The following is a 27,671-nucleotide window of genomic DNA, read 5'->3' on the forward strand; positions in this document are numbered from 1 at the left end:
GTGACACACATTACAGCTGATTTCTTTTATATTGTTGTAGTTGTATGTTTGCTCAATGAACACACTGAATCAAGGGGGTGTTTTAAATTTATTCAACAATAAATAGTATTCATCTCAGTTTAGTATTTACAGTTAGTGTTGCTATAGTGCAAAATGTGGTCAAATCATGTTTTTAATACATTATAGCCAACAACTCTAATCCCACTGTCAACTGTTCTTTGTGATATCAAAACCTGTCAAAGAATAATTAAATAATAACAGAATAAGAAATTTCAAGTTGTACTATGAGAGCATGATAATTCTCTGTTGAGTTACATGTAGTTATATTACTCTGTCTACAGCTGCTGATATGATATTCACTGATTTGACCTTTCAGTTCCAGTGTAGCACGTCAGCATACAAATAATCAGAAATTGATTAATGAGAAACAAATTCTCTTATACTACACTAACACCGAGTTATTGTACTAAAAGTTACAATTTAAGAGTCTGGTAAAAAGGGATCAAACAGCAGTGGTGACTACATTGTTTTTCAGTGCCCAAATTCAAACACTATAGTATTATTAATACAGTATAAATTCAGCTCTGTGAGACGCATCAAATTATCTAATTGCACATGTCTCTACTTCAAAATTCATAACTACAAACTAGGTTCTAGACAACATCAGAAAACCAAAAATAGACACATCAGGACTTTGGGTGATACACAGGAACACAAGTGAAAAAGTTTGAATGTTTTTGTTAATTATCTGCCTGAGACAGAAGAGAGCAGCGTACCCCTGAACCTTTTGAAATTCAGTGTATATGAAGAACAGTCAGCTCTTGTTCTAAGCTGCATGCTATTTATAAAACTGACCTCTATAGAAAACTGCACCATGGAGACATCTGATGTTACATTTCAAGAGTCACTGCTGGCAAGTAAAACATATGAAGTGACATTTTCACAAAGATGTAGAAAAGCAAACTGTGTTGAAACAGAGAGCACTCCACAGTATCACATTAACATAAAGCACGACGTCAAGCAGGCAGCATTTCATTCAAGTAAATGGATGTCTGAGACAAATTTCATCAGTCAGACAAACTCTAATCTTCAGTAGTATATCATTACCACAGTATATTTATACGTAAAGGGACAATGGTTCAAAATGTTGAAATCTAACATGTACTTTGAGATATGTTTAAGTAAAGATTTTTTTATTTTATTTTGTCCCTCCTCTTTGCTCAGAGCATTATGGTGCTTATGTATAAATCACCTATCTGTACATTATTAATGAACAGATGTACCTTAGATTATAACTGATTATTGGTACCTGTGCAGTGTGCATCTGTATTTGGCACTTCTTGTACCAGAGTGTAAACTGGAACCAGAGCAGACAGTCCTTGTTACAGTCGTAGATAACAGTCTAAGCACTTGTGCTAATGAAGAGAGAGTGATATTTATATGGTTATGAATTTGCCTAAATAATGGTCTATGCTAATATGTTAGCTGCCACTCCACATTGTGGAAATAATTCTTTCCCAGGTGAAAAGCAGAGGAATCTGAAACATCAACCTTACACAATTCCATCATCACAGCTTCAGATATAGAAGAATTCATAAATCTTTTCAATATTATTTACTATGGTCCAATTGAATAAGGGCACTCTTGTGAGAAGACAAGACTGCATTTATAAAAACAACAATTAAAACCTGATGATAAACAGCACAGAGATGGAAGGGTAGAACTGAACAGTATTTTCCCATTGAGCTGATATGCTGTGTGAATATTGAAAAATATACTGTAAATACATACATTCCATTTGCTGGAAGCTGGTTCCCGTACCAACTTGACAGTGTCATGTCACATTTTTAGTTTGACCCTGGTGAGACTTTGATCTCAAACCCTGCCATAGTGCAACATCAACCAAACACAGGACAGCTGTCCACTGGACCAGTTGTATCCTGTTCAGACCAGTGTTTTCCTGCTCATGTTTTGTCTCTTTCCATATCAAGGACAGGTCCTGCATGTTTCACTTCTGACTAGATTTAGATGCTACTGGTGCATCTTTGGGAGCCACTATCTTGTCTTCAGTGTCTACTTTCTCCTTTGTGGATTCTGCGTCATCCTCTTTGGGGGGGAACATCCATGCTAGAGCAGCAGCAGCTGTGCCGTCACCGCTCTGTCGTGAGAAGCACAGGAAGGTGGCCCAGACGAAGGCACAGCAGCCGGTGAAAGTGGTCCTCACATACAGAGGCACCAAGGCAAAGTTCAGAAACTGAGGGTGACACATAGAGATTATAGTATATTAATGCCTTTATATTGGTACACTATATGTTACATACTAATAAATTATTAGTTCCTAAATAGACAAAATTCACATACATCAGGTTTATTCTGTGAGATGTTGTTATAAGCCTTGAATCATTCATGAGTGGACCGCTGAGCTTAGATTTTTTTTTTCCCCCATATGTAGTACCCAAAGGTCAAGAATGTCCGTCTATGAGCAGGAGATGTTAATATTTACCTGCATGAATGGCCAGAACATTAGCCCTGTCTGAAAAAGGGAGACAAACAGAAAGCAGATCAGTCATTTCAAAACTGAAGAGAAGCTGTAGTGACACAGCTGAAACATTTAATGACAAAAAAAATTCAAATCTTTCAACCGTAGTAACTGATCGGCATGTACCTGGATATCTTCAGCAAAAAAGCTCTTCCAAAATTGAATAATAAATGATGCATTTAGCAGTACACATAACTATGGATATACAGTACATAAACTGTCTTAAAAATACACTGGGCATTTGTCTTGCATATGAGTGCAAACCTTCTCTCTATTTTGAGTAGAGAAGTCACAAATTAACTGTCACAACAAATCTCAGCTCTATCAATGGCACATCTTAGTGCCAGGCGCTTGAAGATGATGTTGGCAGGGAGAAACATGCTGTGACAGCCCGTCCCTGCTTCTTCTTACCTTATATGTATTCAGGAATTTTTCTCTCCAGTCCTCCATGATGTCCTCTTTGCCCTCTAAGAAGCTGACACCTGGATGACACCAGACAAATGAGAGCTCATTCTCTGACATCTTGCAGCTGCCAGCTCGAAAATGATCGGACTGAATGGAAGGTTTACAAACAGTGGAAGTAGAATTTGAAGAAACCATGTGGACAGTATGTCCTGTATGTCTTATAGGAGTGGGGGGAAATAATCACCATGGCAATCAATACGTTATGCTTTTTGAAGTTGTGTTATTGATGATACTGGTAGAAATGTCGCAACACAGTCTCTGGCTTAACATTATCTGTACAATGACTGTATAAGCATTGTTTTAATTACACATTAGGATTACGGGGGATTTATATAGGCTGGTTTTGGCTCTCCAAGTCTCATTTATTAGAACTGAGACATTTGATGTGTAGCACTAACTTATTCTTGAGGTCTAAGATAAGATGTAGACTGTTAAATCTAACGCTATCTGCTTGGGGCATCACATCTCAGTGAAATGTCTTTCATGTGACCTCAGCTAGTCAAGGTTTGTTTGACGGGACAATGAACAACTGCTGATCATTACACCACACGAGAAGAGGACAGAGAGGACGTGGCTCAGGTTACAAACTGACAGATATGTGATCTGTTTAGAAGTTAACCATTAACTGCCTGTCAGGTTCTCGGTGCGACCCGAGGGGAGCTGTGGTGTGGTGTGCTGTCAGCTGCTGTCCTGCCCCCGCCGTCCTACTGCTAACCCACCCACCTGTGTAGAAGACGCTGGTAGCCAGAGGCGCCGCTGTGGTCTGGTCCAGGAACAGTTTCCTCATCACCATCCCGGCGGAGTTCCCGGGAAACCTCCGCTCCAGGAACCGCATCCAGAAGAAATTGAAGTTGCCATGGAAACTGAACGCGACCACGGCGACGTTCCTCGTGTGGCTCCAGTCCATTTTGTCCCTCCGCGAGAACCACTGGTGGACGAAGTCCCCCCCGGCGAACAGACAGCCGTACAGTGTAACGTTGGTGACCCACGGGAACCGACGAACATGTCTCAGAAACGCCTTTCGCATTCTTTTGTGCTTAACGTCACCCCGTGGAATCAAACGCGAAGTTAGCGAAATATGTTATATTAATTCGTTAACTAAAGGTGTGAGTTAGCTAACCAAACGTTACTATACTATCAGTTACACAAGCGTCATCGCTGTGATGATCTCCGCGGCATCACAAGTACTGTACAGCTCTGTCCGGTTTTCAATGGAAAACACTCATTACACTCAGAAGCGACAAAGTGCTCAGTCTGTGATATAAATGAACGTTACAAAGTAATATAATCTCAGGTAGGATACTTGCTTGTCGAGCACCACCCGGCACGGGACTGCGAGTCTACTGTAACCAGCTGAGTCGCCTCATTCTGCGTAAAATTACTACGCCCCTTTTTACGTAGAAAAATCAGAGTAGAGTTGAAAGGCGGAGCAACACTGAAAATCTTCAGCGACCATGATGGACCAGCCCTACACAGTATCCAGAGCACATGAACTGTCAGAACAATGTCAGGTTTACCCGAGGTGATTTGATTTTGCTGTCAGAAAAAAAAAAAATTACAAGAGATGGAACAAAACATTTTTAATATCAGTCCCTTAAAATTGTGTTCAAAGTATTTAGTTCGTCCACTTACTGAAGGTCAAACTCAGTAACAGAGACTAAATCTCTACCACAATATCTTTGGCATTTCTGTGCTGCAGCTTTTTGTTATTTATAGGCCAACATATTGGTCAGTATATCAGTCCATCTGTAATGTGATATATAATAACTATATTCTCAAGTGCTGAGTTCAAATATCATTCCACCTTCCCACCAACTCCATTCACTCAGCATCTCAAAGAATGTAGGTTTGACCATTTACATTTATTTAACAACAGGTACAGTATGCTCACAAGTTGCAACAAGTTGCTCTGGATGCCGAAAGCACATTGCAACTCTCTGAGTGACACAACTGATGAAAAGGCCTTATACAGTGTATGATGTTGTTTTCATTTTTAACTATTTTTAAAAAAGACAAAACTAGTGAAATCATTTTTTCTCTTGCATTAGAAAAGAATACATATGATCCCATGAAGTATGCATTTACACATGCAATTTTCTAACACATACACATTCAAAGCCAAGTATACAGCATTATGTGGAGCATGTGATGAAATATCATATTCCACTCTCATCAGGAAGGTGCATTTGTAGAAAAAATAAACTTCGTTCAACTCTTCAACAGTGCAGAGTTTAGCAATTAATATTCTCTTTAAACAAAGTGCCAAAATGAATCCATACCTTAATGTGACCTGACCAGTAGGTCACACTCTATATTTAAGGGGTGTTTTGAAGTACATGTTTTAGCCTAATAAATACAAATCATGCATATATTTCCAAAGTATACATTTATAGACTGATTTCCCACCTACATCTATTGGTCTCAGACTTTTGATTAGGTAAAGTTCAATCAGAGTTTGAAAGTTGCAGTAGTGTAGGCAATCACTGACTGTGTCTATTTTCTGGCAGTTACATTATCATACTACAGTCCCTGTTGCTTCATTCAGGTGCAACCACTGCACAACAACTTTTTAAATACAAAACAGTCACTTCATTCTACAATTCAAAATCCTTTGTGCCCACATCTGCTTAATGTTCAGGTTTGATTTCCTGGCCACAACATCTGACAACAGTACTATGAAGGCAATCAAATTTGTTTATGTTCATTCTGTACTAGTATAACTGAACTTACACTTTGGAAAAAGTTAATCAGTTGTAGTTCTTAGGCTAAAACATACAAAATCATTTTAACTTGAAACATAGTAAGACAAAAATCCGTAAATCAGTCAAGCATAGAGAGATATTGGCCTTGACTTACTGAAACACAGCAGGAGGTACATGGTGCAGATTTTATACCACCTCTTAAGAGCAAAAATTAACTGTTGCAGGCATCACCAGAATCACTTACTCTTCCTCTGTTCTCTCTACTGGACCAGCCAGAGAGCCATTCAGCAGACATATGGTCCAGTCTGGGGTCACTTTCGCGTTAAGACACAATTAATAAAAAACAGACAGAGGATGAAAGGGTCACAGTGTATCCAATGAACTGAGAGGCAAAAAACAGTCAGGTTCCATGATAAGGTTGAGTGAAAAATGGGAGCAGGCCTCTATGACTGGGTAGCCCTCTCCCAGTCCCCCCTCTCAGTCCTGTGGTAGAACTGTGGTTGCCCCCCAGGAAACAGGCTATCAGAATCAGGGTGCTCTAAAAGGAACTGGATGGTGGACTTCATGTGCTGGACAAAGTGTGGTGGTTCAGCCATCGGAGAGGTGGACAGGTACTGGAGCAGGAGAAAGAAATACTAGTGTAAAATACTGTTTTACAACACTTATAACTAGTTTTGTGTCAGAACAGAATCCCTGAATAATATTAAAAAATTCAAGAATATAAAAGGATGAAGGAATACACATTTAAAGGTCAATTACTTCCAAATACTTTTACCTTTAAAATTGTGTCATCATTTTGTGACAACCAGAAGGCAATATCCAGATTTGGAGACCACTTGCAGGGGCCAATTTTTACCCGTCCCTGACTTGAATCATATATGTCAGCCATCTGCAAGGGAAAAGGAAATTTCATTAATAATATTTCTGTTGACTTTTGCGTATTTAAACAATTAGAGGTGCTATATGTAAGTTTTTGCTATCACTACATAACTAACATTAGCATTAACAGCAACATTTCAGCCACCTCATTCCTTTACTCAAGCCAAGAGCTGTCTCCAATGGTGGAAAGCAACACAACAATTAACTCCTGTTAACTTCTATTTCTAACACTTATACTTAAGTTAGCATGCTAACCAGCTAGCCCCAGCCCCCTTAATGCTAATATTGGCTGTGTGGCAAAAGCAAAAAACTTGCATATAGCAAACATTTTTATCTTAGAAAAAATGTCAGATCGCTGAAACAATTTGTGGATTAAACAATCAGTTTACAAAAAAATATAAATAAATAAATTAAATTTAAAAAGCCTGTCTAATGTCAATAATGTTTTAAGTCATTTCTTGACAGAAAAATAAAAATATGTATCTATTTCCTGCTTCTCTAATGTGAGAATTTGCTTTTCTGTGGGCTCTGTGAAATCTTATTATTATCAATTCCTGACATGTAACAGAATAACTGATTATTACCTGGAGCCCAACCTACAATAATGTTTTTGCGGCACACAAATGGAATTTGTTTACATACAAACATACATATTATTCATAGAAAACACATATTGTATTTTAGATCACCTGTCCCCCGGTGAAGGTTCGTGCTGATCGCAGCTCCTCCGCAGGTCCTTTATAAGTGAATGACGAAGGGAACACATCCCCTGTTTTAACATTTACACCTGTGCAGAAACAGACATGATTAGAGGTCACATGCAATGAAGACATTGCATCCCTCTTGCTGTTCAGTATTTTCATCACTTACCTATTCCATACACTATCGGTCTATGATTTCCATCAACAATAATATCATTCATTTCTACAAAGGCAGACAACAGAGAGGTTAACTAAATGAGGGCATGATTGGAAGGATATTTTTTAAACAATATGAAAAAAGTAATAGCATAGGTACCTGTGATGCAACAAGTTTCCAGATGAATATCCTCTTTCTGTTTCTGGAATGCTGCTGTAAAGTAGAAAAGAGTACTTTAAGTTTTACTAAGTTCATATGCTGCCAGCATATTTTTACAATGAGACATGAGAGAACTTAAAAGGACTATACCCAGAATGCTATGGCTGAGTTTATGGGATGTCTTAGACTCATCATTAAATCCCCCGACAAGATGGAGCTCAAGTCTACATAACAGAAAGCAAAGGCAAGAGGACAGAAATTTAAACTTTTGAATAGGATGCTTAAATTGAGTGACAGGCATGGTAACCATGTGTTTGTCCATGTGTTTCATACCTGCCCTCCTTACCGACGTTACTCAGTGATGTGACAGCTTTCACAAGGAGTGGGATTTCAGACCAAGTGCTGGAACCATCGCAGTGAGCAAGACAAACAGCTCCACTTCCTAAAAACAAACAAAAAAAAAAATTAAATCATGAAAAATGTCATCACATATGCACCGGCAGGATAAAGCATCCAGTATAAATCTAATGAGTGGAGTGTTACCAGTGTGTCGCAGCACAACCAAATGGCAGGTAGTGGCATCATCAGATCCAATTACTGAAACACTATCTGTGAAAGACAGGAAAAGAAAGCATGTATTATCCTCATGATCCAGAACACTTAACTTGGAGAACTATTTGGGAGTCAGTTACAGTAATTGCAAGACTTCAGACCAAACAGTCAAACTAGACCTACTTGTTCAAAAACATGCTTTGTGGCAACTTCCTGCATTAACGTGAGGTTGTGCTGGTGGAGGCATTGCTACCTCTGTCTTTTCTATGATGGATATCTCCATGATGGATTATTTAATATCTGTGCAAATGGCTGACACACATTGTCCTAAATGTTTTTCATTGCAACCAATTAAAATCATGGGCCCAGAGATGTTTTACATTTATTTTATCTCTATTTTATCTAGATTTGCTGTGTAATTCGGAAAAAGATGAGCTGAGAAAAGGGAAGTTTTCAGATGATGTGTTATCCTGTAGCTTTACTTACTGTCTGCTGGTGTTGTTGCAGCAAACTCTCTTTGTTGGACATACAAGAGGCACTTTGGGTCGACATCAACAAGCGGCTTGGAGTGAAATGTTCTTGCGTTTTCCTGTGACACAGGCATTAAAAAATAATTTAGTAAAAAATGTCAAAGCGGACGCTCATTAGTGTCACTTAATATGTATTTACACAGACATAAACCTTTAACTTTGGAATCAGGTTGTCTTATTACTATGTGGCTGCACTACTTTAGATGTAACAAAATATAATGATATGACAGTTTGTATCATCCACCCCTGATTTGGACTGTGACCACGTCGGATCATAAATGTAATTACCATTCTCTTTAGCATTAACTACCAGCTTTCCATAACGTGACAGGCTACTTTAAGAAAAAAATATTGTTAACATGATAGCCTCTCAGCAAGCTAAATTTAGCCACACTCTCTGGAAACAAACCTGTAAATGTGGATATTTGTCGAACAGCTCCGTTGTTGCGCTTATGCGGTCTAGTCCTCTATTTTGAATTAACAAAGGCATTTCGTAAGGCGAGGTCCACTTTACCAACAGCTGTTTAACATACTATCATACAGACCAGTAACTTCATGCTTTTATAGCATGATAGCTCATGTTATTCAAATATCGCAGTAACGGCAGGAGCACTGTTGGTTCCAACTTCCTGGAAAGCTGTCTTCTTCTACAGTTTCAATGAGAGACGGGCTGACGGTTTCTGATACACCGCCACCAACTGTTAAAAAGCACGAATGTATGTAATTCACAACTATTTCTAAGCGAGTATTTCTACGTAGTGCCGTTTCCACTTAAGTGAAGTTACGTATAATTCACAGCAGAAGTTACGTCGCTAAAGAGGGCAGGGAAGGAAGGAGCAGTTTAGCTACGTGACGCATACAACAATTGTTTAACAAAGTCCTTATTTAAGCGTAGTTGTCGTCTAATATACATATATTTATAAGCTAATGTCGTCTCGAACATTTTTGCAAGTGTAAATTGCGCAGAAATCTGCACTTTTATTATAGCGCACAACGTAAACAAACCGCTGTCAAACGTCAAAGCTAACGTGTCAAATATAGCGGAGGGAAGAGTGGAGTGTTAATCGCCAACATGAGAGGAGGTTCGTCCTATGGAGACAGAGACAGGGACCGTGGACGAGACAGGTAACTCTTAAGTTTATAAATAGAAACAACACACACGCACACACACATTTACCGGAGTTGCACAGAGAGTGTTGCATAACGTCTAGACATCACTGGAAGTTTGACTCGAGGCCATGGCTGTTTTGAGACTCGGTATTCTCTCAATAGTGTGAGCCGATAACAGAAAAGCAGAGAAACTGAAACCACCTCAGCGCCTCTCCTCAGTTTGAATTTTACTTTAACAGTAAATACTGCACAGAGTAACAGACGACATAACGTGTAGATAAGTCTAACATTACCCTAAAAATATACCTTAAGGTGGCGCCGGGTAAAAGTATTGTCTTCAAAGTCTGTAAATTTGGCCTGGTGGTGGCGCCAGAGGTGAGGTCACGGGGTTACCAAAATTAGTTTGTTTCTCGTACAGGAATGTATAATTATAAGTCCATATGTGACAAACTGAACAGATTGGACATAGTTTAGAAAGGCACACACCTGTGTATTTAAGGTTTTACCATTCACCCTGTATGTTAGGACAAAAACCAAGTCATGAAGTCCAAGGAACTCTTAGTAGGCATGTGCGATTAAAAAAGTTTTGAACCACCAGGACTCTTCCGAGAGTTGGTTATCCGCCCAAACTGAATTATCAGAAAAGAGGAGCCTTGGTCAGGGAGGTGACCATGAACCCAACAGTCACTGTAACAGACCAAAGCAATTCTGAGTAAAATACATATGACAGCCTGCTTGGAGTTTCCCAAACTGCATTTAAATTGAAGCAGTTGGGCAGAACCCCAAACACTATGCCTGGTGAACACGAGGCACTGCTCATCACATGACTAATATCATCCCTGCCAGGAAGAATGGGATGAACTGCCCAAATCCAGGTGTGCAAGCAAAGCCTGTAGAGACTTACCCAAGAACGCTTTAAGCTGTAATTGCTGCCAGGGGGGCCTCAACAAAGTATTTAATTAAGGGTCTGAACACTTTTGGGAAATAAAAAAAATCTGTTTTTGATTTTTAATAAATACTTATAAAAATTGCAAACATGTTTTCACTTGAGTGTAGATTGATGGGGAAAAATTTAAATCCAATTAAAATTGAATAAACAACATAATAAAGTATACAGAAAGTGAAGAGGCCTGAATATTCTCTGAAGTCACAGCACAAGTCAGTTGTTAAATGTGTGGTCTGCGGTCTGAGCTGAGTTATGGACCAAAAATATAAGTAACCAATAAATGTCTCAAATAAATAAACATCATTAAGGCATAACTTTCATCCACATACTGGTAGAGATCTGTAATGGTGGAAATACAGATAGGCCAATCTGGACTTTATGAAAACAGTCTCCAATTGTCTGACATTTCGATTCAGCCGGTCACAGACACACCCAAAAGACAGATAGAAATGATCAGCACATGTTTTCTTTGGAGAAAGTACCTGCAGTATTGACAGTGATACCCCAGCTGTCCTTATGAATATAACCTTATCTCTTAGGCCACGGTTTGGGGCCATGAGTGGTCGCAGTGGACCCCCACCGATGAAATTTGGGAATCCAGGTGAGCGTCTCCGCAAGAAGAGGTGGAACTTGGATGAGCTGCCAAAATTTGAGAAGAACTTCTATGCTGAACACCCTGAAGTCCAACGTATGAGTCAGGTACATTTTCTATCTAATATCAGAAGATATTCTGGAAAATAATAGTAAATATCAATTATGTCCACATATATATCCACATATATATTTTTGTCTTTTTTTCTCTCTATTACCGTTCTAATCAGTATGAGATGGAAGAGTTTTGCAGGAAGAAGGAGATCACCATAAGAGGCTCTGGCTGTCCAAAAGCGATTACAGCTTTTCACCAGGCGCAGTTTCCTCGTTAGTAAACCATACATTACACTTACTACAATGTTTGTACAAATAAACTCTGGGAAACATTAATATATACATTACAGTACGTTATTCATCCACTCCTTCCAGCATCTAGGGTCTTCAAAGTGTCATTGTTTAGTTTTTAAGCCACTTACTATGATGAACTTAAATAAAACAACAAAACTATCCTAATTGAACTGAAATAAAATTTTGCAATGTTAGTACAAAATATCTTACAGCTGGACTAGTTGGTATATCTACTGTCCTCCTGATAGCAGTGACTAAGAAAGAATTGAAAGTAACAGTCCAGAAGTGTAACTGTCTTGTTGATTGTCTCCCTGGCAGAGTATGTGATGGATGTGCTGATACAGCAGAACTTTAAAGAACCAACAGCGATTCAGTCTCAGGGCTTCCCTGTGGCCCTGAGTGGCAGGGACATGGTGGGGATTGCACAGACTGGCTCTGGAAAGACACTGGCTGTAAGGATGCCTGGCTATCATAATGCTGCATGATAATGACGCTTTAGTTTATTGGATAAGTTTATAATTGTTTTTTACGTAGCACATTTCACAAGAAAAATGCATATCAGCAACAGCAGTACAACTGCAGAAGGACAGAGTTCAGATCATATAAGAAGACAATATACTGTCTTTTAGAGAATTAATTGGTTTGCCTGGTTTCCTGTTGCACACCATCTAAATTATTGTCCTACGTGTCTTGTTGTTCCCTGCAGTATCTTCTTCCTGCTATCGTGCACATCAACCACCAGCCCTATCTGGAGAGAGGAGATGGACCCATTGTAAGTACCTAGACCAAATGTGTTTCTCTGTCAGATAAAGTGTTTTATCTAAGCCATGCCATCTTTGTGTGAACATACAAACAATCTACAGTCTTCCTCCTCTCTCCACAGTGTCTGGTGCTGGCCCCAACCAGAGAGCTGGCTCAGCAGGTTCAACAGGTTGCATATGACTATGGCAAGTCTTCCCGCATCAAAAGCACCTGTGTCTACGGTGGAGCACCCAAGGGACCACAGATTCGAGATCTTGAGAGGGGTGGGTATGGTTACAGATGGACACATTCAATGGATTATTAAAAGTGGCATGAAATTCAAAGCCTGTTCAATATACTTGTGTACTTTTTAGTACTTTCACAGTTTTGCAGAGGGGAACTAAGTCAATTTTTATTGTTGAATTTGTTTTTTTCGACATGGTTTTTGTTTACCTCTAGGTGTTGAGATCTGCATTGCCACACCTGGTCGTCTCATTGACTTCTTGGAGGTGGGGAAGACTAATCTGCGTCGCTGCACCTACCTAGTGCTAGATGAGGCCGACCGCATGCTGGACATGGGCTTTGAGCCACAAATTCGCAAGATAGTTGAACAGATCAGGGTAAGAGAGAGGTTTAATTGCCATGACTACTAAATTTTAAATGATCTTCATGACTTTAAACGTAGATCATATAATTTGGCTGGGTTCTTTCTCTCTTTCTGTCTCTTAGCCCGACAGACAGACTCTTATGTGGAGTGCAACCTGGCCAAAGGAGGTTCGGCAGCTTGCTGAGGACTTCCTGAGGGACTATGTCCAGATTAATATTGGCGCTCTGGAACTCAGTGCCAACCACAACATCTTGCAGATAGTCGATGTCTGCATGGAGACTGAGAAGGACCAGAAGTAAGGATAGCCACTGGGAAAATAGCTGACCTAAAATTACATTATGTCATGATCATCTGCTGCTATAAAACTGTTATAATAGTGTTACAAGACATGAGGTCATACTTTCACACAGTTGAGCTCAGTGCCGTTGATGTGCTGCGAATGTGTCTCCCTGTCTACAGACTTATTCAGCTGATGGAGGAAATTATGGCTGAAAAGGAAAACAAAACCATCATCTTTGTGGAGACCAAGAAGCGCTGTGACGACCTCACCAGGAGAATGAGGCGGGACGGGTGAGGAATTACTGATCACACGATGACAGTAGTTCTAGGATGAATTATGCAAATATTCAATTTACAGAAGGTATTCAGAGTGTTTACTTACATTACCACTTTGTGATTTTGTGTTCTTAGGTGGCCAGCCATGTGTATCCATGGAGACAAGAGCCAACCGGAAAGAGACTGGGTACTCACAGGTAAGAATAAATCTAATACAGTGGTACTTCCATCCTTCCCTTTGCTCGGGATCAGTTTTTTGCCTAGACTGACATTCACCTGTCTGGAATAGCACAGAATAGTAAAAACACCTTCCTCCAGAGACTGTTCATCAGTTGGTATTAGCTTGTAGTTACCCACTCACTAAAACTTAAATGACTCTGTCCAGTGTCTTTTTTTGCTAATATTGAGACAATTATTTATTATTATTATTTATTACTTTAATTCCACAGAGTTTCGGAGTGGCAAAGCTCCTATATTGATTGCTACTGATGTCGCCTCTCGTGGTCTGGGTATGTCTCCTCACACATACGCACAGTTAGTGCTACATAATCTCATATGACTGTCTCCTCTCTCCTTGTTTTTGAGTTTTCCCGTGGTGTGGCTTTCTCTGTAAGCAAAAGTGTATTATGCATAGTAGAATAACACAAGTAAACGGTCAGCTACAATCACACTGATGAGTTTGCATACAACCAGACGACTTCTTTTTTTTTTTTTGTTGCCAATTTACTTTTGACCAATAGGTAAGTATATTACTGATCAGTAGACTAGCTTTAACAGTCATTTACAGCAGCCCTTTGTCGCTCCACATAGATGGCAGATCAATGCAAATCCTTTGATTATTTTCAGATGACATTATGACAGTTTTTTGCACAGGATATCATTCTAGGAACTTTCCAAAATACACAGATGGTATAATCAGTTTGAATTTAGTGATGTACAGTGAAATAAAAACAGCACATTACGTTGAAGGATTTTCCTCACTATTAGAACCTGACAGTTTAATGACCTGTAACGTCCAGTAGGGAGGCTGCAGGCCTTCTGGTCCACTGGGTTTTATAGTCTGTTTCTTGTTACTGCAGTTAAAAAGCTTCCTTCAACCGGGGCTCTTTGGCACGCTGCCTGAAAGGAGGGGTGTGTGGGGCTGATGCCTCTGCACACCTTTTCTCACGTCTCCTTTATGGTGTCAGTACAAATTTAATGATGATGTTGCTGATATTACACATTTCTCCAAAGATGAAATAATACATTTTGTAGTTGTTCCATTGATGTCATTCTGCAAAGGACACATTTTGTTATGTTTTGCAGATGCATATGTGCAGGACAATTGACAGAGACATCAGGAAGGTTAGGATGGCTAGTTTGATATCTCATTTGTTGGCGGATAAATGTGAGAAGGGGGGATAAGTGAAGTGTCTATGACTTGCCGAAATTCCTATGACCGTATCCTTGTTCTTTTTTCCCCTCTTCTCCTCTCAGGGTTTGGCAGCACACGGCAGCTGTAACAGTCTGTGCTGCTGTCACTGCCCCCCTCAGTCACGTTAAAGTAGAGGCTTGGCTAGTTTTAGAGGGATTAAAGCCCCTCTTATCCTTCTTGGGTAACTAAGATTCCCCCCTGCCCAGTATTGTCAGAGTTTGTAAATCCAACGAGCCTTCCTTGGGAGCAGCCTGAGGTGCCTGTATGTCTGCCCATCGATCCGTCCCAAAAAGCAGACAGACAGGGGAGAGGGAGTTAGACGGGCTCGTCTGGATCCAGTCCTGGCCAGGGTCTGAGGAGGGTCCTGCAACGCGGCGAGAGAGCAACAGAACCAGCCGTTGTGTGTGTGTGTGTGTGTCTCATGAGGTTAAATGGTTCTGCTCCCGTCTGACGTTGCTGGTGTGCGCAGAAGGTGAGGGATGAATCCTGTCTCCCTCCCCCTCAGGCCCTCCCTATGAACCAGGACTGATCAGGGGGGGACTGACTACCTTTGTAAACACAACATGAAGGGGGTAAGTACCTCACCACCCCTTTCTCTTAACTCCTCCATGCGCTCACCATACATTCCATCGTGCTCATATTTTAGTCAAAGCAGTTTTACCACAGAGCATCGTCACTCTGTTATTCAGTAGTTTATGGTTGATGAAACGGCTTCCCTCTGTCATGATGGAGGGGAAAAGGGAGACTTATTGATCAGCAGTGCTGTCAGAGCCCCACATCTTCTGTAATGAGAAACAGACTCTGTGTCTTCACACATTTTGACCAGTAATCATATTGGTGTGAAGATTACAAAGCTTTAATATCTCAGTGTCATGCTCACTATTCATCAAGTGAGCTTGAAACCCTGAAGTCAATTTCAGCTTTAACTGTATTGGATTTAAATGAGTTACTTTGGTTTTAAACTGAAATGAAATGAAACCTTGGATGTGTGGATTTTTGCACAGTGTCTGATATAGCAGGTAAGTTACTCTACTTGATTTTAGTTGTATAACCTAAAATATTTAGCAATTCTTCTTTACAGTAAAAATAAATAAATAAATAAAGATTTAAATGTAATTTATTAAAATAAAAACATCAGATGATTTGAATGAAAATGATACTTTTTTCTTTTTTTTCCTTCTTGTGATTATCATGTTTTTCCTTTCCCCTGTGTTGTAACACCAATCATTCTTTATCCAAAAGATGTGGAAGATGTCAAGTTCGTCATCAACTATGACTATCCCAGCTGCTCTGAAGATTACGTCCACCGTATTGGACGTACGGCCCGCAGTACCAACAAAGGCACTGCCTACACCTTCTTCACCCCAGGGAACCTGCGGCAGGCCCGAGACCTCGTCCGGGTGTTGGAGGAAGCTCGACAGGCCATTAACCCAAAACTGCTTCAGCTTGTGGACTCAGGCCGCGGTGGAGGAGGCGGTAAGAGCAACTCTTGTTTTTCAGATGAAGATATTTCACAGTTCACAGACATGCTTACCGATCTGAAGAGGAGAGAGAGTTGATCTACAGGTCAAGAATACTGATTTTACATTTGTTGTTTGTTACAGGTGGCAGAATGCGTTACCGTGGCAGCAGCTCCAACAACCCTAACCTTATGTACCAGGAGGAGTGTGATCGGCGCATGCGCTCCAGTGGAGGCAGTGGCGGCAGCAAAGACAGCCGTAGTGGCTTCAGCCGTGACAACCGCAGCAGTCGTGACGGAGACCGTTCCGCTTCCTCCTCTTCTTCCTACAGGGACAGAGGTCGGGATCACCGGAACAGCTACAACTCAGGCTCAGATCAGTACCAGAGTTACAGCGGTAGCGGGGCCTACAACTCCCGTGGCGGTGGCAGCCAGTCTGGTGGCAGTGGAGGTCAGGATCAACCTAGCCAGCCTCAGGGTCAGTTTGGCCAGCCTCCTCCTCCTCCTCCTCCACCATCAGTGGGGCCGCAGCCCCTCATGGCACAGCAGTTTGCGCCACCACAGCCCCCGCTAATGGGCTTTATGGGGCAGCCACCTTACCCTTTCACTTCTCCACCACCTCCTCCTCCAGGCCCTCCACCACCTCGGAAGTAGAATTATGAGCAAGAAGCACTAATTTTCTTACTTAGTGTATTCACAGTATAATTGGGTTTTTACTTTCCAACTCTTGTTAACGCCAAGAGGCAGGGATATTCCTAAGGAGGTAAGGGCTTATATTTTCTATTTGTTTTGTACATTTCAATAATCCCAACATGTGGATTTTAAATTTTCCAATAGAAAGGGAAATCAATTTTTCAATGTAGATCATCATTGTCCAAGGTCTCATGCAGTCACTCTCAACCATTTATCATGGAGGGAAAAGTTTGTTATGTTTTCATTTCAGCCAAACACCAAAACAATGGATTTTACCGGTTTGTTCTTCCTCTCTAATTTCAGCTGTGTTTGTCTAGAATGAAAACAGGCATATACTCAGGCCTCAGTGTGAGAGTGCTGGTCTATGGGCAAAATAACTTCTAACAGAAACCATCTCATTCCAGTCATGTTTTTCTCTAGCTTCAAAATCTTTGCCTTGTTCAGTTGAAGGGAAACTTAGCTTTTGATCAGCAATGTATTCTAATTATAGCTTTTATTTTGAGATTGAGTCATTCTAAACGTTCAAGCAATGCATGTAAATTTGTGAATCTTATTTGTTAGTTTTAGTTTTTTTTTTTTTTTTTTAGTGTAATGAACTGTTGCTGTAGATTTAGGTGCATTTGTCACGCATGCCTTTAGTTTTTTTTCTGTCCTGTAGCCAGTCAAAATGGATGTATTATTTGTAACTCACATATTTGAATAAGCAGATTAGCTGATGCTGATTTATTTTTGTGTGGATTGTTTACTAAATTGCATTTGATGCTTGTTTCCTCTTTCACTCATTGTGCTCTTTTTACTGTGTTTTCTTTCTAAATAAATGAATCAAAACTTGATGTTCTACTGAACAAGTTATTGATCAGATTACTTGTACATCAGGTGAATTCCCTGTACAAATGACTACATGTAACTTAAATATACAGTCGTACCACATTCTCAGTTTGTACCCAGCAGTATGTACACATGTTGCCTTTATTGGTAAATATACATAATGGTCTTTATTTACAGTAGGAGCACAGACAGAAAAGAATTTTTCCCTTCCTCATAAATATATTTATAAAGGCCTCGTCACTCAAACTCTTCCGGATTCCCAAAGCTGGACAAAGGGTGGCAGCATTACATACACCACGCTTGATCATATTTGAGTGTTCTTATAACTGAATTACAGGAGTTATTCAATACTTGCATCACCCAGAACTAGGATCTGTAATCTGTAACAGGTTTGTTGAAAGGGGAACTAAAATTTTACACCTCAATGAACACTAAACCCAGACATGAAATGGAAATGCTGTAATTGATGTGCTGGCATGTAGCTCAGGGTCAGTTAATGCATCAATTTCTTTGACACGTATTTGGTTCCAGACTCACAGATGACTTGCTTAGTTTACTCCCTAAGACCTCTAACAAATCAAGCAGTCTCTGTTGTCATCATCCCAAAACATTCTCTAAAGGAGGACAAATGTGGCTAATTAGAGCACCCACTACTAATGAAGGTTGTGTGGATGGAGAAGGCCTGTGCCATATACACAGCTCTTATGGTAATGACAAAAGGCAAATTTCCATATGTTTTTACATCTGATCTGAATGAGTTGATGTAAACCTGGCAAACCTGTAACAGCCCCCTCACTGCATAGTTTACAATAAGTCATGCTGGGAGCACAAATGTTCTTTATTTACAATCTGAGCTGTGAAATGTTATTACTGAGGCTAGTTTTCGTCTGATTATTGCTCTTTTTTTGCCAGTCCTAGACAAGTAAGCAATGTAAATTTATCTGTAAATATAATGAAATGGTTGATTAGCTACCTACCAGGATGATTAATGGCACCTCGCAGGTATGTTTTAAACTTAATCATTATTACTCAGTGGGTAATTCTGATGTGGATCCATTATATTATAAATTGAAGCTCCAGCTTTATCTCTACTGTAGTTACACGCATTTCACATGTATTTCAGAAGTGCATTTATCAGTTGGAATCAGTCTGCCTCTAATCTTATTTTATTTTAGTCTTTTAAGACCCTAAGAAGTGATCATAGACCCGTGCTCCAATCAACTGAGTGACCACGGATATTCTGATGATTCTGTAACATCATTTGATGTGTCATTTTCACAAAGTCTTTTTTGATAAGGACATGAAGATATGAAAACAGAAACAAAGATCAAACCAGTCATTTGTATACATATATGTACAAAGCAAATGAAAATCAAAAGTTTCATCTCAGGCACATGTGGTAGAATCGAACTGGATGTCAGCGACGTCAACTCAGGACTTCACATGTCCCTCTTTGGGTCAATCAACAGTAGAAAGGCAGCGAATGAGGAAAGACAAGTTACTCTGAAAAGGGAATGGTTTCATGTGCAAAATTTTAAACAAAATAAGTGCGTGGTGAGTTGAGGCTGAGTAAGAAGAAAATCTCCAAATCAAAATCCTGAGTGAAACATAATGTAGAATAGTGTCCCAATCTTCTGAAAACAAAGAAAAGTGCAGAAATGGGAAAAAAAAAGCTTGATTTTAAAGGAGCAGAGATTTAGTGCCCTTCCTTCACGGGCCTTTTTTCACAGAATATATTCTGATACAACACAGTGGGAAAAAGCCCAGGTGTAGATAATAAAATGTAGAATATCTGAATTCCATTTTGCTGCTTCAGTTTCTGAGTCCTGGTATTGTGCATGCTGGCTTTCTGCCCCACTGTCATGGCTTACTGGGACACAGACAATTTAATGTTGCTGTGAAAAAGGACCACTGCCACGACTTAAACACACACCGCCCTACTGTAATCCTTTCCAAAGAAAACAACATACGTATTATACATAAATATTAAATCCAAGACAATACTTAAAAATGCACCCACTCATTATGTATGCTCCTTGGATAAACTCCTGGTTCTTTTACAGTTAATACAGCCTTTCAGATTAATTCCTCATACTCAGAACTGACTGGATCAAAAGGAAAACCACTATGATGATTTAAAATGCAGGAGCTGACAGTTACATCTAGTTTGATTATTTCCATATGCAACTCTGTGCTTGGCAAATAAATAACTGTTTTCATTATGGGGTAAAGTGGAAGAGGTTTTTCTAATGAGTTGAGCATGACACTATTTGACTCTTCATTTGATGGGAAATTCATTTTAGTTCTTATTCCATATCATGAATTTAATGTAGTGGGGTTTCTTTTGGCTTTTCATAAGATTGTCAGCACTTATAAAATATAGCTATAAGCATTTAGCTGACTAACATTTAACTGAGACACAGTAACGAAACAAACATTCAAAATAAACACTGGACACACACATTGTGACAATACTCTTAAGTTAAGAATGCATCAGACACTTGCCTCAGATTGAGTGTTGTAAACAAACAAACAAAAAACAAATAATGTTGGACGCCAGCTGTTACAAGTAATTCACATGACATGGGACTAGCAGTATGTAAATCAGACAAATGCACACATTTGTTTTTTTTAAGACTCAACTTGTTTTCTCAGAAGTCATTGCATTGAGTCAATGTTTCTGATAGTTTGCTATATATCTCTGCATTGAAGTGACTGTTGAAAGAAGAAAAAGTAGCTACAAAACACAGGAACACGGAGATGATCAAATAAGGACAGGAAGGCTGTGAAGGAAGGCACAAGGTAGAAGCTGGCTCCCACAACTGGTCTCACGTCAGTTTGTATTACCAAACTTTAGAAACCACTGATGTGAAAAAGAGGCCATCTTGCCTCTGCCAGGGATGAGAGACAACTTTAACCGAAATCTAAAGGAAGCAGCAGACTGGATGATAGGAAGGTTGGTCCTTCTCACTAGAGGCTCCCCCAGGTGTTTGGAGGGGGAAACTGGTCCACATCACCTGATTCATCGTGAGATTTGTCCCCCAGGTTGAATGTTAGTTTGTACCGCAAACGTACTTTTTCCTGAAACAAAAACAGATGTCAGGCTAAACTTGTATTACCAGCAACGATGTAGAAAATCTCTCCTGTGGAGTTTTCTTGTAAACAAACAAACAAAAGATGATGTACAAAGAGTACCTTCTGAGGATTAGCCAGTAGCAGGATCTGTGTGATAGCAGCTGGAGGCATGATGGGATTGAATGCTGGGAGCTCAGTACTAGAGGGAGGCTGCAGTTTCACTTTCATCACCTTCCATCCACACACACAAAAAATACACAAGAGGCTATAATCAATATTTTTTCAATCTGACTGTAGAGAATCTTCTGAAATCATCACTCAAATCTGCAGCTCCCCTCGGACTAGCTAATGAACAAAGTGGAGCAATTAGCAGCTATAGAGCTAGAGACCAAAAACAGAGAGGGAAATACTGGGATTCATTATGTGGTCAGAGACACAACTTCAAATGAATGCTAATGTTGCTCTGTATCTGCTGGATTTATAAATTAGCAACTGTTTACCAACAAGTTCGCCATAGTAATTTAAAATAAAGTAATGAAGCCTCAATCTTGTGCTCACAGCTTCTTTCTGCTGCCCCCAAGTGGCCAAAAAAAAATACAGGTTTAACAAATAATATCCACAAATAATATTTTGGTCCACAGATACAGTTTCCAGGTGACTGAATGGTCCTGTATGTTTTAGGTATGTGATGGCATCTTTGATTACTAGGCATGCCTGTTATCCAAGTGACTAGCAGACAACATAAACCTACCTTGGGCACAGCTGCCTGAAAGCGAATGTTGGTGACAGGAATGGGAGCTGAGGACAGCATGGAGATGATCACCACCAGCACATCAGGCCGTGCTGGAGGACAGTCACGGGCAAAGGTGAACAAAACCCGCAGGCTGTGTTTGTCAAATACAGTCACTGGTAATAAGCTGCCTGAAATATGTGGACACAAAGGGAAAAACACATCAAAATATGATGTGAAGAAATAAAGAGAGAAAGTGCTCTTATGACCACAACCTGTGTCACTGCTGGGTCTGGTGTTTCTGCTTGTGCTTACTAGGTTTGATTGATTCCAGAGGCACAGTTACGTCAGCTAAGGAGATGTTGTCATAAAGGTCGGCAGCAGGTGACACGCCTTTCTCAGCAGCTGTGAGACTGAGGTTGGAGAGGAGGAGAGCGTCAGGCTGCTCCGACTGGATGGCCAGGCTAGACATGGGCCCCGGAGGAAGAGCGGGACCAGAGGAGGTGGTGGTTGCAGGAGGAGCAGGTCTAGAGTTGGTGCTGGACTTGGTCTGGAGATCTCGTAAAGTGACTCTGGACTGAGGTTGGAGCTTATCCCTGCATGTGAGAGCAAAACAATCAGGGGAGTAGAGGAACAGAAAACATTAACATTCATGACAGTCACAGATGTCACCAATCAAATAATGATAAGGCCATACTTCCTTAGGTTATTAACTCTATAACTTCCTGTCTGTTTCCCTTACCATTTAACCTGCTGGCTCTCAGGAGGTAAGGACTGCTGTAGCAAAGTCTTCCCCAGTAAATCCAGCTCTTCCATGGCTTTAGGTGGAGCAGTGGAGCCCCCTGCTGGTAGAGCCTGCTGTGTTTGGACCACAGCTGGTAGCAAGACAGTAGCTGGTACTGATGGAGCAGATGATTCTGTGCTATTAGAGGACTGAGAAAACAGAGGGTTAGAGTTTGGATGTCAGGACTGTGTGGAGAAGGAGCTGATGTAAAATGCTTTGCAAATTTCATCACTGTCCATTTTAAATCCACTATGTGTAGAATTTTATTATATATATGTTATTAGTTTTTATTTGTAGAGGAGTCTGCTTTGGAACTTCCACTAGGTGGCACCAAAGATTAAAAATTTCAACAACAAATTCTGGCCTTCACATGAGCATGAACAGAATTATCTTACAACTCACACCTGAAAAGTGTTCTGGGAGACGCAGTTTTCTGTTACATTCAGTCCTAAGAAAACAAAAACAACAAAAGGTTAATTACATCTGACTGCAGTTTTTGTTGGTTAAAACCTTAAAATGTAATGCTGCTCACAAACCCTGTTTAAAGTTAAAAACAATTTACTGCTTATGTAAGAATTTGTGACAGATTTGCCAGAGAACAGGCTGAGACTGTGTTCTAGCCTTGTTATGGTCTGGCAAGGTGTGGCCAGCCTCTGGGTTTTAGCCAACTAGCCATTAGAGTGCTACATGCCAGCCAGTGGAAATAAGGTATAACTGTGCTGTGCTGATTAAGTTCTGCTTACACTGCTGACTTTTGAAGCTTGTTAAAAACATTGTTGTGCTTAAAAAACCAGATGTGTTTCTTTGTCAGCAATGAGCTGTACTTACCCAGAGACATGAGTTCATCATCCAAGAGGTTGATACCCATGCTCTGAGTCAGGGTCTGCAGACTGGAGGACTCTGGGTTGGAGAGTGCTGTGTTGGCTGATGCATTAAGTCCCATCAGGTCCACAAGTGCTGAGCTATTGCTGCCTGATTTGGACAGAAAATATCCATCTGTGATTTTATAGTCTGCAGAAAGGTTCGGGGAATTCAATAAATTCATAAACACTGATGGATGCTGAATCGCACTTTGCTGCAATTTTCAGCACTGACCTTACAAATGCATACACATACCTGGTTGTGAGGGCGTGGCTATCGCCATCTTTTGGCACCTCCTCCCCCTTTACCAGCTGTCTGTACTGATTGATGACCTGTGTTAAGCTGTCATTGGCCTGTAAGATATCCGCTGCAGGCAGAAAATTAATTAGAAACACCAAAGTGGTTTTCCAGTTTTGTGCTCGAATCCTGATTACATGAAATCTGTACAGGGAAAAAAGTCTTACTTACCTAGGGCTTCGTCATTATCCTCTGTATCACTAGCTAATCGGAATAGCGTGGGCCTCATCTTTTCACAGCGCTGATAAAGATCCTGCAATTAGAACTATGTTAAAACATTAAAACCAGACTTCTACTGAGCGATCCCAGCAGGATTACGAGACTGTAGCTGAGGCATGTTTTAATGCGCTGAGCTGTTCTAACCTTAATGAGCTCTTGGTTGCTCTGGGAGCAGCTCTCTTTGCTGTAGCCCTCCAGAAGCTGGCTCAGCAGGCTGACACTCTCCTTCACCTCCTGGATGGCGTTCACTCGCTTTGATACCTTTTCCACTCGTTTTTGGTCCTAAGGAAAAAGAGCAACACAATCTCACAGTGCTCAGGATCAACAGAAACATTCTTAATTGCTAAATCTAAACTGCAGCATTTTTGCAGACCTTCATTCCCAGACTAAATTTGTTCACTGCTGCATTCAGTGATTCAGTGACAATATGGGAATAATTAAGGCTACATTACAGTTTAAGATTTCTATTTATCACAGCAAATACAGACAGTATGTGAAGTATGTAGAGTTGTCTTTTTAAACCAGTTTAAATATTATTAACTTTAAGAATATTTTATAGAAACTGCAGTCTAATGTCTGATTGTTACTATGGATGTTCAGCTTCCCACATCTGTTGTCAGTGTTGGAAGAGGCTGAATACATAATTTAAACCAAGGTATTAATCACTATAATAACTGAAAATTTGAATTGTTGAAAGAGCCTTGAGACTGATATTCAGGTGCATTAATATCATCATCTGCATAATCAGGTGTGTATTTCATACAAATGGTGAAGAAACACAGATACACAGGTACACACTGTACAGCACATTTGGTTAACAAAACCCATGACTCACTTCCTGGACCATTTCCTTAATGAGCTTGTTTGCAGCTCTTAGATCTTCCGGGTGAGTGCTGTTCAATAAGCGAGACAGCATCTACAAAAACAGGACAGGACAGAATAGGGAGAGGAAAGAGAGGAGGAAGCAAACTTGTAAACCCTCAGTCCCTTAACAATTTTCCCAGATGCTTCACTTTAAAAGGATTTGATGGGTAAAGAAGATTTTCACGACTCAGATAAGAAGATGATACAGTTTAATTGCTTCCCTTTGTAAACCTGCTTGATGTGGTTGGTGCTTCTTCATTTCATACCTTGGATTTCTCCTCATCCTCAAAGACGGCACTTTTGGCTCTGGGTGGAGGGGGTGGGAGGGGCTTGTCATCAGGAAGCACCGGATCCTGCTTGACAATACCTGGAAGTGGACAAGGACACCTCTTAACCTTATATGTCAACAGCACGACCCCAGTTTTAGATATTTACACTGTATGCGGAATGAGACAATTATGTCATCTCTGACAGTCAGGGATACATGTGACACTGGTGCTGTAACATTGCTCAAGCCATGCCTTTTATATAAATCTAAACACATTATAATAAGAGTCTGTTGTATTCAAACATAACCCTACATAAGTTGACTGTACTGCAGTAACTCAGGACCACTGCAACTTGGTTGGAAACTCCCATTTTTAAGATCGCACTACATTCACCTAAGCATGACTAAGGACATTAGTCTCATGCTTGTGGCTCATCCGCATAAAAAGGGGAACTGATTCCACTTGTACAAAACACTATTTGTTAAAACAAGGAAAATACCAGGAACCAAAAAACACATTATCAGTGAAATACGGGAACTAAAAACAAATATCAACCCACTGTATGGTGAATGTTGGGAATAACAAATCAGGCCCATACTGAAACAATTCAGAAAAAGAGAAAACACACAGCTAAAGAACTTGTCAAAGTCCTTTAGCTTCATAGTTAGTCATGTTCTCAAACATCTCGAGCACTCACCCTGTTTTTTCAGCATCTGATATGCCTCTGCTATCTTGGTCTCATCTGGCAGCCTCACCGTCCAGCTGAACATCATTTCCAAAACCTTCTTCTTCACTGGTTCTGGAGCCCTGGTACCTAAATACTGTAGAAGGGGCAGGGGGGATTAATAAGTGTTAACAGAAATGTGTTTATTCTGAGAAGAGAAGAGAAACATCTTCTAAACTAGAATAACATTTTTGACATAAGTGTGTTGTGACTTACTCTCTATTTACAATATTCATACCTACATGTTAGAGTGGCTAAGCAGTGTCATTGTCACAGACCTAGCTTCATGTTCCAACATACAGTGAATTGATTCTGCTGTTAAACCACCTCTTGGAACTAAGTGGTGTGATCAAGTATATATTGCTGTTACTTAAAAAATCATGGGTATACAGCTGCAGTCATTACCTTGGGTGACACCACCTTGATGAGTTCATTGAGAAAGCGAAACTTTCCCACTTCATTATGAAATCGTTTTCCGCAATTCTTCATGCACGTCTCAAGAACCTGGGAATTGGTTAAAGTTTGCTGGTTTTAAATTTCAGACAAGCCATCACACTTATAATAACTTTTGCTAAACACGTAATAATGACACATACTACTTTGACCTTTTGCACTTGTTAGCCACAAAACACACACCACACACACACACACACACACAGAAGGTTTAACTTCAAGGTTTGATGGAAAGTGAACTTGTCAGTGCTGCATGCAATTCAGTCTCTTACTGTAAGTGCTTGCATAGCCTCCCACTCCTGAGGAGATTGGATTTTGTGGGCCAAAAGTCTGGTTGCAAGCTGGGGACTGATGGATCAAAACAGACTTTAAGCTTCACTTTAGTGACAGAAAAAAAGGCATTAAGAATAATGCAATACAGAGAGACAACTTGTAAAATATACATATATATATATATATATACACACACATTATATATATACATATTATATACATATTATAATATATATATATATATATTTTTTTTTTTTTTTTTTTTTTTTTTTTTATCAAAAAACCCAGATGACAGTCAGACATGCTTAAAGTTGTGATGAAATATTACGTAACTTTAAGGGTGGATGTTTTCTACAGAGCTCATGACCCAAAGCACACCACACACTGTCAAAAACAGTGCTGGCTCTCTTAAGGCTTAGGCATGTGTGGCTACCAGTGGAACTGGCAAACTGGTATTTATTGATGATTTCAATGTTGACAGAAAAAAACATGATATTTCATTATTCAGCAGGACAATGATCCTCAACACATGGCTAAAGCAACCAAACTGAGAGACCCCACAAGCAAGAGCTGAAGGTGGCTGCAGTGAAAGCCTTGGAGAGCATCACCAGTCACTGACTGCAAAGGATTTGTCACAAAGGGCTACACAGCATAGAAAGAACTGTGTGGGAGATGTCTGTCCAAATACTAAGGGTGTGGACTCTAGATCAACAGCAGAAATTCTGTTTATGGTGAGAAATGGAACAGTGATACTGAAATGAGTGTGATATTAATCATCACTATCAGCTCACCCTTCCGCTTCATCGTTGAAGCTGATCACAAAACCCTTTGATACTGTCCCAGTCATTCTCCTTATTCAGAGGGTTGGTGGCCTTGTCTGTGAAAAATAAAAACACATTATTATTAATAATAATAACTTTATTTATGTAGCACCTTTCTAAACAGAATTACAATGTGCTGTACATACATGAAATAGAACAAAGCAATAAAAGATAAGGAGAAAATAGACAATTAGTCAATTAGCAAGGCAAATGTAACAGGGGTAATTACAAATATGTCTTTAAAAACAATAAAATCACTAAAACAATCAGACTAAAGAAAGTATAAAAAAACAAGGATAAAAGTATTAGAGCCAAGAAGTAAAAG

The 27,671-nt window shown here is 40.0% G+C and overlaps 4 protein-coding genes across 4 annotated transcripts; 1 reads left to right on the top strand and 3 right to left on the bottom strand.

Annotated features, from left to right (window-relative positions):
• Positions 1-69: 69 nt before the first annotated feature.
• Positions 70-4,361, bottom strand: LOC108875577 (mpv17-like protein). The gene is made up of 4 exons (XM_018664585.2): positions 3,728-4,361; positions 2,951-3,021; positions 2,504-2,533; positions 70-2,254 (listed from the first exon to the last, which is right to left on the bottom strand). The coding sequence occupies exons 1-4, from the start codon at positions 4,029-4,031 to the stop codon at positions 2,009-2,011; spliced, it is 651 nt and encodes a 216-aa protein (XP_018520101.1). The 5' UTR covers positions 4,032-4,361; the 3' UTR covers positions 70-2,008.
• Positions 4,362-4,847: 486 nt separating this feature from the next.
• On the bottom strand, positions 4,848-9,347 carry ntan1 (N-terminal asparagine amidase). The gene is made up of 10 exons (XM_018664850.2): positions 9,094-9,347; positions 8,641-8,743; positions 8,146-8,211; positions 7,936-8,044; positions 7,753-7,826; positions 7,603-7,656; positions 7,456-7,509; positions 7,275-7,372; positions 6,482-6,595; positions 4,848-6,320 (listed from the first exon to the last, which is right to left on the bottom strand). The coding sequence occupies exons 1-10, from the start codon at positions 9,172-9,174 to the stop codon at positions 6,150-6,152; spliced, it is 924 nt and encodes a 307-aa protein (XP_018520366.1). The 5' UTR covers positions 9,175-9,347; the 3' UTR covers positions 4,848-6,149.
• A 129-nt stretch (positions 9,348-9,476) lies between these two features.
• On the top strand, positions 9,477-17,981 carry LOC108875634 (probable ATP-dependent RNA helicase DDX17). Its single transcript, XM_018664665.2, has 13 exons — positions 9,477-9,809; positions 11,280-11,439; positions 11,562-11,658; positions 11,998-12,131; positions 12,386-12,451; positions 12,563-12,704; positions 12,880-13,040; positions 13,150-13,322; positions 13,487-13,597; positions 13,718-13,779; positions 14,032-14,091; positions 16,239-16,472; positions 16,601-17,981. Exons 1-13 carry the CDS (start codon positions 9,757-9,759, stop codon positions 17,107-17,109), a joined length of 1,962 nt encoding a protein of 653 aa, XP_018520181.1. The 5' UTR covers positions 9,477-9,756; the 3' UTR covers positions 17,110-17,981.
• Positions 17,306-26,600, bottom strand: LOC108875636 (ADP-ribosylation factor-binding protein GGA1). Its single transcript, XM_051070808.1, has 15 exons — positions 26,525-26,600; positions 26,205-26,303; positions 25,773-25,896; positions 25,073-25,173; positions 24,778-24,858; positions 24,087-24,224; positions 23,895-23,976; positions 23,682-23,793; positions 23,394-23,533; positions 22,970-23,013; positions 22,524-22,714; positions 22,097-22,377; positions 21,803-21,972; positions 21,172-21,282; positions 17,306-21,057 (listed from the first exon to the last, which is right to left on the bottom strand). The coding sequence occupies exons 1-15, from the start codon at positions 26,537-26,539 to the stop codon at positions 20,947-20,949; spliced, it is 1,800 nt and encodes a 599-aa protein (XP_050926765.1). The 5' UTR covers positions 26,540-26,600; the 3' UTR covers positions 17,306-20,946.
• Between the last annotated feature and the right edge of the window lie 1,071 nt (positions 26,601-27,671).

This window comes from Lates calcarifer, linkage group LG5, assembly GCF_001640805.2.
Source record: "Lates calcarifer isolate ASB-BC8 linkage group LG5, TLL_Latcal_v3, whole genome shotgun sequence".
Taxonomy (NCBI): Eukaryota; Metazoa; Chordata; class Actinopteri; family Centropomidae; genus Lates; species Lates calcarifer.

Bases quoted from the DNA above. Each gene is read 5' to 3' on its own strand.
- ntan1 (XM_018664850.2), bottom strand. From the start codon at position 9,174: ATGCCTTTGTTAATTCAAAATAGAGGACTAGACCGCATAAGCGCAACA. The intron at 7,510-7,602 runs GTACCTATGCTA...CTGCCTTTGTAG, and splicing joins GGAAACTTGTTGCATCACAG to AAATGAATGATATTATTGTT. The intron at 7,373-7,455 runs GTAAGTGATGAA...GTTTCTGCACAG, and splicing joins ACCGATAGTGTATGGAATAG to GTGTAAATGTTAAAACAGGG.
- LOC108875577 (XM_018664585.2), bottom strand. From the start codon at position 4,031: ATGCGAAAGGCGTTTCTGAGACATGTTCGTCGGTTCCCGTGGGTCACC. The intron at 2,534-2,950 runs GTAAGAAGAAGC...TCCCTTTTTCAG, and splicing joins AATTCCTGAATACATATAAG to ACAGGGCTAATGTTCTGGCC. The intron at 2,255-2,503 runs GTAAATATTAAC...TGTCACCCTCAG, and splicing joins TGTTCTGGCCATTCATGCAG to TTTCTGAACTTTGCCTTGGT.
- LOC108875634 (XM_018664665.2), top strand. From the start codon at position 9,757: ATGAGAGGAGGTTCGTCCTATGGAGACAGAGACAGGGACCGTGGACGA. The intron at 11,440-11,561 runs GTACATTTTCTA...CGTTCTAATCAG, and splicing joins AAGTCCAACGTATGAGTCAG to TATGAGATGGAAGAGTTTTG. The intron at 11,659-11,997 runs GTTAGTAAACCA...TCTCCCTGGCAG, and splicing joins TCACCAGGCGCAGTTTCCTC to AGTATGTGATGGATGTGCTG.
- LOC108875636 (XM_051070808.1), bottom strand. The intron at 25,897-26,204 runs GTAATGACTGCA...CCCCTTCTACAG, and splicing joins TCAAGGTGGTGTCACCCAAG to TATTTAGGTACCAGGGCTCC. The intron at 21,973-22,096 runs GTAAGCACAAGC...CACATATTTCAG, and splicing joins TCTGGAATCAATCAAACCTA to GCAGCTTATTACCAGTGACT.